The sequence below is a fragment of the Oryzias melastigma genome, linkage group LG16 (genome assembly GCF_002922805.2).
Source record: "Oryzias melastigma strain HK-1 linkage group LG16, ASM292280v2, whole genome shotgun sequence".
NCBI lineage: Eukaryota > Metazoa > Chordata > Actinopteri > Beloniformes > Adrianichthyidae > Oryzias > Oryzias melastigma.
In genome coordinates this window covers 22,893,304-22,905,406 of record NC_050527.1, presented here as the reverse complement: position 1 = coordinate 22,905,406, position 12,103 = coordinate 22,893,304, and the positions used below count along the sequence as shown (strand labels likewise).

The window sequence follows — 12,103 nt, the reverse complement described above, 5'->3', positions numbered from 1 at the left end:
CTTGCAGAATTTACACACAGCAACCATGCATCAGTTGATGCTCACAATTGGCTATGAAAGACTAATGGGATTAAAATATGTTCCGTCAGTGATGCTTCCAACACTATATGTATAATCAGTTGTAGAAATAAAACTGTAATAATATTTAGCTATACATGGTAATAGAAACAATTCACATTTAAAAATTGTCTTCATGCAAAATGGTTGAACCAATAAGGTTATCTCGGACAAGGCCCCAATGTGGTAGAGAAGACATCATTTCTCTCTCATCAACATAATTTCTGCTTAAACATGCAGCGAGAACAGCAGAGTGGCTGATAAGCCTTTGAAAAAGCCTCATAACAAAGGTCAACCACAGTAGAAGAGACAACAAATCATGTCCCCCAGACTCTCACAAGTCAAAAAGCTGCGAGGGAACAGAAATGGTCGAGAGCTATTCAATGTACATCTTTGAGTGTTATGCGACCACAATATGCCACAGGTGCTCCCCCTTCAGATATTCTATGCTTGCCAGCACTGGAACCTTTTCACGGTGAAAATACAACCTAGCCATGGCAGAATTTTACTTGTGGTGCAGACTTTGTCACCTGCACTCTCCAGATTTGCCTCATATACTGTATACCACATGCACCTTTTAAACTCATAAGTCGGTACATTCTCAATAGAAACAATTAAAAGACAAAAATATTAAAAACAAAAGAACAGAATGTTGGGTTCAGCTTGTGAAAAAAGAGATTGATTCTGAATCAAGAAGTAAAAATATCGTGAAAAAATAATACAAATTCTGATTTCACTCGTTGCATCTTTAAGACGACAACAATTTCCTGCACAAAAAAAGACGTCTGTAACTCTTAAAGGGATTTAAGAAAGTAGCTTAAAACCCCTCAAAAACGTTCGTAATTGTTTAACAGCTTCATGAAAGTGTGCGGGCGGCCCAACTGGGCTGCACTCGCAGATGATCGGTGGCCTTCCTCCAAGCCATAATTACATCATTAATAACTTGTCTTTTCCATTGCAGCTATAAAGAAAAACTGACAAATTTGCTTCCCGAGTCTAACACACGCCTTGCGGTTTAGTGGCACACTACGGCTGGCCAAGATGACATTTTTTACAGTCAGGCACAGCCAAACACTGCTTAGGAAAACCACAAGCCTTCACTTTCCAAACAGCCAAAGAGTTTGACAGAGGAACTGGCTACTCTTACTGACTGTCTGACAGAATTAACTACTAGAGACAAATGTCGATGATTTGTCGCTTTGGACTCAAATTTGCTTGGAAAGCAGCCAATGCTCCCATTTGAGGATTAAGTTAATAGAAAACAATTTAATAGAATGGAGATAGCTTCCTGAGCAATTAGATCATTTACTGCTACAAAAAGATGTTTTCAGTAACAACATTTAGCATCCAGCAACACTGTTGTTTTTTCATTTACCAAAATTCTAATTTGTTGAATTCTTCACAAAGAGTATTTGGATTTTATTGGAAAAACTCCACCATTCACACCCATGTTGTATCCCACTGATTACCAGAGAAAAAAAATATTTTATCCTGTTAACCTTTTTTTTTTAATCTACCCAAAGCTACACAGGGTTCCTACAAGTTTCTTCAAGTTAGATTTGAGACTTTTTAAGACCTTTATAAGGCCATACATTTCAAGACCATTTTCTAAGCCTATTTCACATTTTATTCCCATTTTATGATCAAAACTGTAGCTTCTTATTTTGTTGTTTATGGTCTGTGTTGTGATGCTTTTTAAACCAATGGTCCACATTCAGTGTATTATGCATAATGATTTGTTTTGCAGCTGTTTATATCCATGATTTGATCAAAACAATTATTAAAAAATGTCATTTTTGACAAGAAATATGAAGCAGAAAAATTTCAAAAAGCACAAATTTCAAGGCTTAGAAATCCAAATTCAAGACTTTTTAAAAATATTTTTTCCAAATTCATAAATGTAATGTTTTTAAGACTGTAGAATAGGATGAAGAATCACTTTTCTAAAACTTTGCATTGAGATTTCCCCTGTGCTATCATTTCTTGCCATCCATCCATCCATCCATGGATAGATGGATTATTTTTTGCAAAATACTTACATCTTTGACATTATGCATACTATATTACATAACTCTGACGTAGTTTAAATGTACAAAAGTAGATGTATTGTAATTCATTTTTTGTTGCATAACTTGTATCTCAATAAGGTTTCAAGGCAGAGGTAGAACAATTTAAAACATTTTTTGTTTGTGTTTAGCTATTGCTTTGTAGAAGTGGAGTGGTTAAATTAATGGATGTAAAGTACAGGGAAAAAATATATAATTAGTGAGTAATTTTATCATTGCTTCAGTGATTTACCTGTCTGCGTGTGTTTTTTTTTCTTCAATTAACAACGTGTTAATTGAAGAAAATTTTAAAAAATCAAGTTAAATTAAATGTTGTTGCATTTTGTTTTTTTATACACTAAAACAAACAAAGTCTCAAAACTTGTAATTTATTTAAACTATTGTGCTTGCAGATCATTTTAAAGTTCTTCTTGCAAAGCAAAATCTGAATTAGAAAAAGAATCCAGTGTTGTTTTCATGGGTTTCCATTTTGTTGTTTGGAACAGTCCACAAATAAATCGGGTAAGTCTTCCTCAACGAAGTTTCTCTATTTCCTCCAAAGTAATAAGAAGCTTTATAGCCTTTTTACGGTTAAACTATTCAGACAGAATTAGAAAGCAAAAGATTGACTACATTTGATCAACATCTTAGTCATCAGGCAGGCTTTCGAGCCATCCTGAATTCCCCTGCAGGGGCACATCTCACACGCCTCCACACATGAACCATAACCCGCTGTCTGCTGTATCAAAACAGCCACTGAAACCTGCAGCCTCTGAAGTGAGCCGTACTGCTTGATAACAGCACCGTATTGGCTCAGAGGAGAGGAGCATGCCAGCAGTGACTGGGCTGTACCACAGATGTGACTGAGATGGAGGAGCGTGGGAGGAGCACCGTGTGGATGCTGCCTTCAGCTGGGAGGGAGGAGTCAGGGTGGGGCTGTGTGGGTGAGTGGGGAGGGTCGTGGTGATGTGGGGGGTTTCCTCTGATTATTCACAGACAATAATCGATGTGGGACTTTTTTTTTTTTCCTCATGATTTGGCAAACTTCTGACAAGCAAAGACACTGTACGAGCCTTTAGCCTGCGTGGGCTGCACCAATCTTCACGCCACTGAAGCCTTGCTCAAGAACGCACCTGGTTTCAGAGAGAAAACATGACAAATACGAAGCGGCTCCAGTACCCGTCAGCGCTGACCGCTGCTTACAGGAACCTAATGTTTGGGTTAGTTTTCCATCGCGTGGGGACAGCCTCACAGCAACACAGACTTTTCGGCCAAAGCCTGAGATCAACTTTGGGAATCCCCTTCTTTTTAGTTCCTAAATCAAGCAGACTCCATTTGTTTTCTGCAACTGCTTTCTGGGTCCCGCAGGGTCAACCCCAAGCCTCCCTCAGACATAACACAGGGTAGTTTTCTTAAAATAAAAAGAAAGAGAAAAAAAGTTGTTTGATCTTTCAAAGATCACAAAGAGGAAGAGGACCCCCTGATTCTCTTTTTGTTATAGAGGACTAGAAAAAAAAGTCTAAGGTCGCAAACACACACCACCTCACACAGGCCCAGAACATACGACTTGGGATCTCTAATCCAAACACGCCACCATAATCCCTGGCTATCACCCAACTCATCTACCATTCGAGGAAACCAAACAAATGACAGGAGACAAAAGGGGCACTTTCACCTTGATCAACCAAGCAGGCTGGCAGACTCCACTTTGGGGGGAGGAGAAAAAGAGAAGCAGAGATTTAAAGTCAAAGACATGAAAGACGTCCACGGCAGACAGGGAAGATGTTGAAGACAACCTGCCAGACAAACATATAGGATCAAAGAGTAAAAAAAACGAGTCTTAGATCAGGGAAACTACAGGCGGCAAGAAACAAACAAAAAAAAGGGTAAGAGGATATTTCTGACTCCACCGTATTGTCACGCAAGCTTAGCGCAAACCTTAAAATCTGGCAATAAATTCACTGGTGATTAAGTAAACTCAGAAGAAGTGGGCTGAAATGGATCAGTGTCATTAAAACCATCCACAACATGCTTAAAAGAATCTTTCAATAAGATCTTAATAGTTTGACAGCAGTTATTGTTCAGCAATGTCACAGCGCTGGCTGGCTGCCATGCTGCCTGAAGCGGACGGCAGACAACTTGCTAAAAAGCTGGGAAACCATGACAGAGCATTGAATGAGGGAAAGACCGTGACATTTCCATGTTAGAAAAAAAACGTTTGAACCAACGCTGACATATTTAATCAGCTGTTCCATTTTTCTAACATCCGATTCAAAGTGTAGCTTTAATGCTAACTACTCAAAAAAAAAAAAAGTTTTTGCCGAGATAGTAAAAGCATAGGCTATAACCAAATTCCCTCACTATTCCCGACCTAGTAAAAGATTAGATTATGCTAGACTATGTAATACTATAGATTTTAACCACGGACTGTATAAGAGAACTGGACTGAGCGAGTGTGATGTCACCCACAGAAAATGACTTGATTCCGGTTCCAACCAAATGAAGTCAATGTAGTCGCTGTTTTTCTGCAATATGTCCGACACCATGTTGGAACCAGACATCCTCAGTGAGCCCTGATTGGCCTGAGTCTATATTTCTATGGCAATCAGTAGAAAGCATGTTAGAAGGCCACACCCCTCCACTGAAAGAGGGCTCGGGAGAATCTGACAAATGCTTCAAAGCCATGAAAAGCCATTAAAACTTTGATTTGTTATAAAAAATAAATTCCAATACATGTTTTTCACATGACAAATCATTCAAACCCAATGCATTGTGGTCTACATTATGCATTGTGGGCTATATTTGCTAATCTGGTGAGCGCCTAGTGATGCCACCCATAGAAAATGGTTTACTTGCAGCTCCAACCAAAATAACTAAATTTAGAAGCGATATTTTTGCAATAGGGATGTTGCCATGTTTGAACCAGACGATATCAGTAGAAGCAGTGATTGGTTCGAGTTGGTTGAGTCAACATTTTGATGATGACCTCTCTCGACAATCAGGAGTGAGCTTGTTGGAAGGCCATACCCCCACCACTAGAAAGTGGGCTCATGAGAATCAATAAAACATACTTTTATTGAGGCATCTGATTAGCCAGTTTATAATTTGAATAACTTGGACTACAGAAAAATATCATGAAAAAAATAGGAAGAACCTGTTAAAAATTGTAGTTTAGCACAAATGATTATTCTAACAAATATAATGACTGATTAAAAGTTGTTTATTTCTCTATAGAAGTCTGAGAGATTTTGACTTCTTGGAGCTTGCAGGTACTTTCCTTTTGGAACATGAGAAGGGAGGGGTTGCTCGGTACAGTTCTCATACACAGTCAATAATTTGCTATTTTACTATTTACATCCATTACACATATTTCCCCGGGAAACTCAGCAGAGAGAACTTGGTTGAATAAACCAGACCATAGCAACCGATTCTCCCTGCTGCTGTGGCTTAGTGGGTTTAGATTAATATTGATAAGCTAAAAAGTTTAGATTTTCTATCATTGTTATTTTTACCATGTTATATGTGTCATACCACATGCATCTTACTATTAAGATGCATGACAATTAGTTTGCTAGTAGGCTGCTAGAAGTTTTAAGATGGAGAAAGTATGGTGCACTGAGATTCTATCCTCTATTCTCATTTACTTTTCTTCTCCTCTATTCTTTATTATTTATTTTATTTAGCTATCTTTGCTTCTGTTTGGTGCAGTGTAATTCATGTGTTGTTCCTCTCTCGAGGAGTGGGAGAGATTTCCGATTCCATGTGGATCGTCTGTGCTCCTGTTCTTGGCCGTGGACCTCACCCCCGGCTCGTCGTGGCTATGGACCTCGCCCCCACCCGTCCCCTAGTTCTATCTGGATGAACACTATTCAAATATGTAGAGTTAGATAAGCAAATTCTTCCTTAACAGTCCTGGTACATCGCCTGTCAATCCTGGAAGAGAAACACTCCATCGTGTGGATTTAGACACCCCTACAAAATGGTGGATTCCTTTTATAGTGCATAAAGTAGTAAGATAATTCTGACACAACCTTTTTGTTGCTTATTTTCACACAGTTTCTCTTCCGACGATCCAGACGGTAAACATCATTCGGCTTTGGAATTTCAGGCTAAAGTGTTTTAAGTTACAAAAGAACAAAGTGAAAGTGTTTCTTCTGTGGTAGCATTTGTCTCTCATCCTTTTGCTGTTGCTATTGGAAAGAAAAACATCTGCATGGTAGCTAAACTGTTAATGAGACAACAAAATACAGCCTCAAATAATTATGTTGGTGCCAAATCTATACTGAGAAAAATTCAAGATTTTACAGTCTGGCTGGTTTACATCCTACTTCCGTACCACAACAAAGTCTTAAATTGCCCTAACTTTGGTCATACTTGATTGTAATCAACAACCAAATTTCATGGCAAATGGAGGATTTTTAACGACGGTTTTGATTCAAATTTTAAAAAGGATCCCAGCTGGTGCCCTAAACAAACAAACAAATCTTCCAAAATGTTTCAGTTTTGAGCTGGAACACAAACTTTAAGTGGTTTATAAATTGTTGTACACTGGACTTTGGCTTGAGAAAACAAAAAGGAAGAGAGCGTTAAAGCACACGCGACTTCAGCTATTCTTTTCTTGCGCAATCAGCCGTCACTGTTGATAAACAAGCAAAAGAAGGAAACTGATTTCCTGCTCAAATTATTTCCTTCTCTGGGACTTTAAATGCCAACATACTACTCATACCTCTGTATACTTCATACCTGCTGTATGTGTAATCTTTCCAGCGAAAATTCATCCACATTGTGTTACATCAGGGTAAAAACCCAGGTCCAACACACGTGAAACACTGCCTGACCGGTTATGCTCAACTAGATAAAAACATGGAACGAGCATTTCCAACTAACTGACCGGGTTGAGTTAGTCAGAGGTTTAATTAAGACATAAACATGTCTTCCTTTTTTAAATTCTTGTACTTTTTCTTGTCCTTCAAAGACACCCGGTCCACCTACTTTATACAACCAAATATAAAAAATCTCCTGTTTTAGTTGAAATAAAAACAATAATATTTAAAATGTATACTGTGGTCTAATCTCTAAATCTAAGCAATACAAGATATCTCATCCTTTTTTCTTTGCTTCATGTCAGACTTTGCTTACAGTTTCAAAACAGTTTTAACAGAAAAAGACAGATTCAGAACAGTATTTTTTGATAAAACTTTTTCTAAAAGTTTGTAACATAGAATGATGTCAAACACTAAAATATTACCAATAGATTCTTTAAGCTCAGTTCTACTAAGTTTACATAGTTATGAATTAATATAAGCTAAAAAATTCTACATACTTAAAAGTCACAACTATCTATTAATGCTTTATTTATGCAAGTATTAAAATTAGTATTTTTTACAGGAATAACTTGTCAATTAAATGTGCCAATACAGAGATTATTGTATTTGATTTTGATTCACTTTAAATATTTTTTAAATCTATTTTTTCTGATGAAGCATTTAGTCGTTTTTCTTCTCTTTAAATCTTTTTCTGCTTTTTATCACACAGAATTTTATACGCTGTTAATGCATGGAAATAGGACACGGCAAACACGTGTGAACTGTCTCACAAAGGAAGACGTGCATCATAGACCCAAGTCTAAATCCTCCTACATTACCCCCATTAAAGAGAATTGTACTATAACGTAGGACTTCAAAATCAATACACAACTTTTCAGCCTTTGATTTGAAAGAGAGCATCAGATAAACAAAGAGGAGGAAGACAGAGTAAGACAGACGGGTAGGCAGGCAGACGGACGGACAAAGAGGGGAGGCGTTAATGGTTCTGTCGCCTCTCTGCAGGTGAGTCTTGTGCGGGTCCTCTGTACCAACTCACCATTGTGTGCTTATCTACTTCCCCTCTCTTCCTCTGCAGACTCTGTCTGTTTAGACTGCAGCTTGCCCTCTCTTTATCCCTCTCACCTCATCTCTTCTTTCATCGTCCTTTGCTTAAGCTGTAAGTCCACTGTAAGCCACAGATCCAAAGAACTTCAGTCGAAATGAAAGCGTGTAATAATTAGTAGACGTGCACGCTTTTGAAACAGACATAGTGAGCAGCTATTTTCACCATTTCTTAAAATAAATCTACTCCTCTACTAACGAAAAACATCAAATATTTTTGACTCTTCTTTACTTGGGTTTTCTCCTGTTTTGAATCTTTTGGCTGCTTCACAGAGTTGCCACAACAAAGCAGTTCATGCAGGCTTTACGCCGGAAATCCTTCCTAACGAAAGTCTGACGCGTCACAGTGTGGAGCAGGAGTCCCCTTCTTTTTTTAATGTCACAACCCACTTTCATAAAAATGGATTTATTTACCGATTTATTTTCGCTTTATTTTGTGCATTTAATGAGTCAGGTTCTTTGTTGGACTTCCCTCTTTCTGACACTTTTCTTGACTAGTTTTGGCAATGAATAAGTTAGATTAATTATGTTGTTTTTCTTTCCTTTCTTTAACGTTTTTTCATCTCGTGTGTTGCTAAGATTTTGTGTGTTTTAAAACAGCAACACAAGTGTGAGCAATGTTTCAAGACATGGTACAAAAGACAAGGAACACCCAAATTTGTTTTTCAGAAAAGCAGCTTCAGCATAAGTTACAGACAGAAAGGCACAGGATACTTTTATTTTACAGTTTTTGTACTCATAGCCTTGTGGAAAAAGAATAATCTTTTACCAACCATTTTCGTCTCCTAAAAATGTGGTTTTAGTCAAGTCCCTGTGGAGGTTTAATGGTTTGTACAATTAAATAAAAACAACTATTCTTTTAGCAGAAATTATAAACTAAGCTTTTGAAATATGATCATATATTTTAAAAAAGTATCTCTTGAGTAAATTAAATCATAAATTTATGAAAGACTTGTTACACAAAATGCTTTATGTAATGAAAACATTTTTTCAACCTAAAACCAAAAGCAAAAAAACAAAGATCTTCACACACACGGATATAAAAAACATTTTAGGCTAAAATTATTGAGTTTAAAGGAAGACACGCTATTTATTTCTTATAAATATTTTTATCAATTGTAAAAGTCAGCAGTCTAACTAGATATTATGTTACTCTGTGAAATGATAAAAAAATATAAGAAAATGAAGCATTTCTGTGCAGAAACTATGAAAAGCAGGACAAAATAAAACAATTGGAAAAAGAACAAATATGTAGGTTCACGAAAAAAGCTGAGTCTTGTCAACTAAATTCTGCATTTGAAAATCCTTAAAAACCCAAAAAGTGATGGAACCTTGTTCTTTTAAAAGCGTCTAACACGTCCTGTGAAACAACTGTATTATATTTCATCTTTGAGTTTTACTCTCACTTCCCAGCTGCACATCATCTTCTCTCCTCACATCGTCTTGCACTTTTTATGGCAGCTGCCTGTATTCTCCTTCATCCGTTTTCTACTGCCTGCTTTACTTGGCAGCAAGGATCTCAGACATGTCCAACGTCGAAAAATTAATACAATGATACAAATTGAAGGGAAGATCCTCTCATTGCACAAGAGGGAGAAAATATATAAAAAAAAATAATACTGATTTGATAGACTGCTTAAATAACAACTTGTGGTTATGTTTGATGAGACGAACCCAATGTTAAGGGCTTTCATTTCAAAGGATTAGGATGCTTTCTCTGTGCAGTTTGTGTGAGCGTACGTATGACAGTTCTTACCATCTTTTGTGAGAGCGTCTGGGCACATCTCCTTCAGCAGGTCAAAGAGCGTGTGCGGATTGCCTTCCGTGGAAACGGGCCGAAACAGTTTTTGGATGAACGGTCTGTCGCTTGTTGTCTAGAAACAAAAGACAGGAAATTCACAGGTAAAGTTAGGCAAAAACATAGAAGACGACGTTAGAAAATGGGTTCCTAAAAACAATCTGTGTAATAAAAGTAGACAAGAAAGTGGATGAAGCAGTAATAAATACTGGTACTGCATTTATTTGTATATATGTCTGGAATATTGCTATGAAAAGCATTAGATAGAAATCTTCTTTATTAAGTTTGGTTTTCTTTCCTTTTTATGATTTGAAGAATAGAGTTTCAGGTTAAATAAATTGATTAAGGTGATTTAAAGACCCACTCCAATCAACTTTTGATCTAATTTTAAACGCTTTCCCAGTGGTTTTATATGTTGATTAAGTCGTTTTAGCCAAAATGTAAGAAACCTGAGTCATTTTTCTATGACCCTCAATCTCCCTCCTCCAACCAAGAAAAATGGTGCATTAAATCTAACCAAAAAATTATGAGCAATATTGGAGCTATCCGACCGTACAGTTTTGAGCCAGATGACAGATCAAACAAAATAAAATTTAAAAAAAAAAAAGGTAAAATAAAAAAAGGGTACATGGATCTAGTCGTCTACGATTGGATGCATCAGAATTTTAGCTTTTATTTCATAGCAAGTTTTCTTCCACCTGCATTTTTTCATCTGCTCCTAATACACAACAATTTATATATAAAAAAATACTCAGAAATGCAATTTTAAGCTTAATTTTCTTTATTATGTCCTTCATCATCAGCAAAATCCCACAAGAACACGTTAAAAACACCCCAAAAAATTATTTTCATCAGAGTGGGAATAGAGTGAATTTACGCTTTACTGTTTAGACCAAAGCAAGGATGCCTAAAATGTTAGATATTTATATAGGTAACGAGTTTTTCTTTCCTTATGTGAGAGTGTGTGGTTTTACAACAATAAATTAGAATTTTAATGTCCAAACTGATCTCAGAAAAACAGCTGATTGCAACCTATAGGCTGGAGAATTGAGATTCAAAGTTTGCCTTATTGTTAAATATTTATTTTGTCTATTTCTCTGACTTTTCGTATATGGACTTTGGTAGCTGTCAAACCATTAACTAAGCCAATATGTGGCATTAAAGAGTAGTAAAGTTTTAGGGAGCGAACAAAAAATCCAGTAAAAATGCTTTAATATTCCAAGATAAAATTCGTGAATATTTGTGATGATAAATGGAGTTCATTGGGTTAAAAGAATGGGAGGAATCCATAACTCTAAGCACGCAAATCCTGTGAATGAAAAGCTGACAATGTGGCTCTTTGATGAGCCCAACTGCTCAGAATGCGTTATTTAGCAATCTGCAAGAATTCTACAGATGTTTCATGTGACGCTGACATGTTTTACTGATCAGGATCAGTCTGGAAGTCATTAAAAGCTGCTTTAGCCGGTACTTGGCAAACAAGAAGGGTTCTACCCAGACTAAAAGCTCATCTGGCACTCCTTGAGGTTGTAAGATAGATTGATAGAGAGGATAGTGTATGTGATTTGGTTCTGTTTTTTGCGTTAAAGACAAGCCAATACCTTACATGATCTGCAGGAAAAGATTGATTGAAGTGTTTTTGCGGTTAATTTAAACTAAAATTCGTAAATCATGTAAATCAAAAGCTTTTAAACAAGTGACGCAAAGGAGTCACAGAAAAATAGTGAGACTGATGTATCAACGTAAATCTTTTTCCCACATCGTGAGTTATCTCTATGACAGTAAGATGACACAACCCTGACCTCTGACCTTCCTCCGTTATCCCCACATCTAGGAAGTGATGTCCGTCCTGCTGCTGACCAGAATGCAGCTTGGTCTGAGAACTGCTAATTGCCTCAAATGTAAACGGAGTAAATCACGATGGGACGCCTAAACAAATGTGACGTATGCTGCAAATATCCTCAGGACAACACTCAGCGCTCGAGACTTCGCCGCAGCATTCCATGAGTGAGAAATACGGGAAACATGGTGGGAAATTACCGGCAAAAAAAAAAAAAAAAACATCTAGTAAATGATGTCCAGAGTTGGTAATGGATTCTGACCTGAGGGCTTCATGAATAAAAAAGTTCTCAGTAATGTTTGGTCTGCAATGTCATTAAACACACATTTGTGCCTCACTACCCACCACATTTAAAACAATTTAATGATTAGTTTTATAAATATTTATTTAAATTAACAAGATTCACTTTCAACAAAGTTAAAAAACAATTTGTTCA

General features: G+C 36.9%; 1 protein-coding gene across 2 annotated transcripts in view; it reads right to left on the bottom strand.

The window, feature by feature from the left end:
• The window catches only part of atg5 (ATG5 autophagy related 5 homolog (S. cerevisiae)), a 32,760-nt gene that overhangs the window by 6,875 nt on the left and 13,782 nt on the right, over positions 1-12,103 (bottom strand). For both annotated transcript variants that reach the window (XM_024258284.2, XM_024258286.2), the window contains exon 7: positions 9,786-9,903. In XM_024258284.2, coding sequence (XP_024114052.1) covers positions 9,786-9,903 — 118 coding nt within the window. The remainder of the gene's footprint in view (positions 1-9,785; positions 9,904-12,103) is intronic.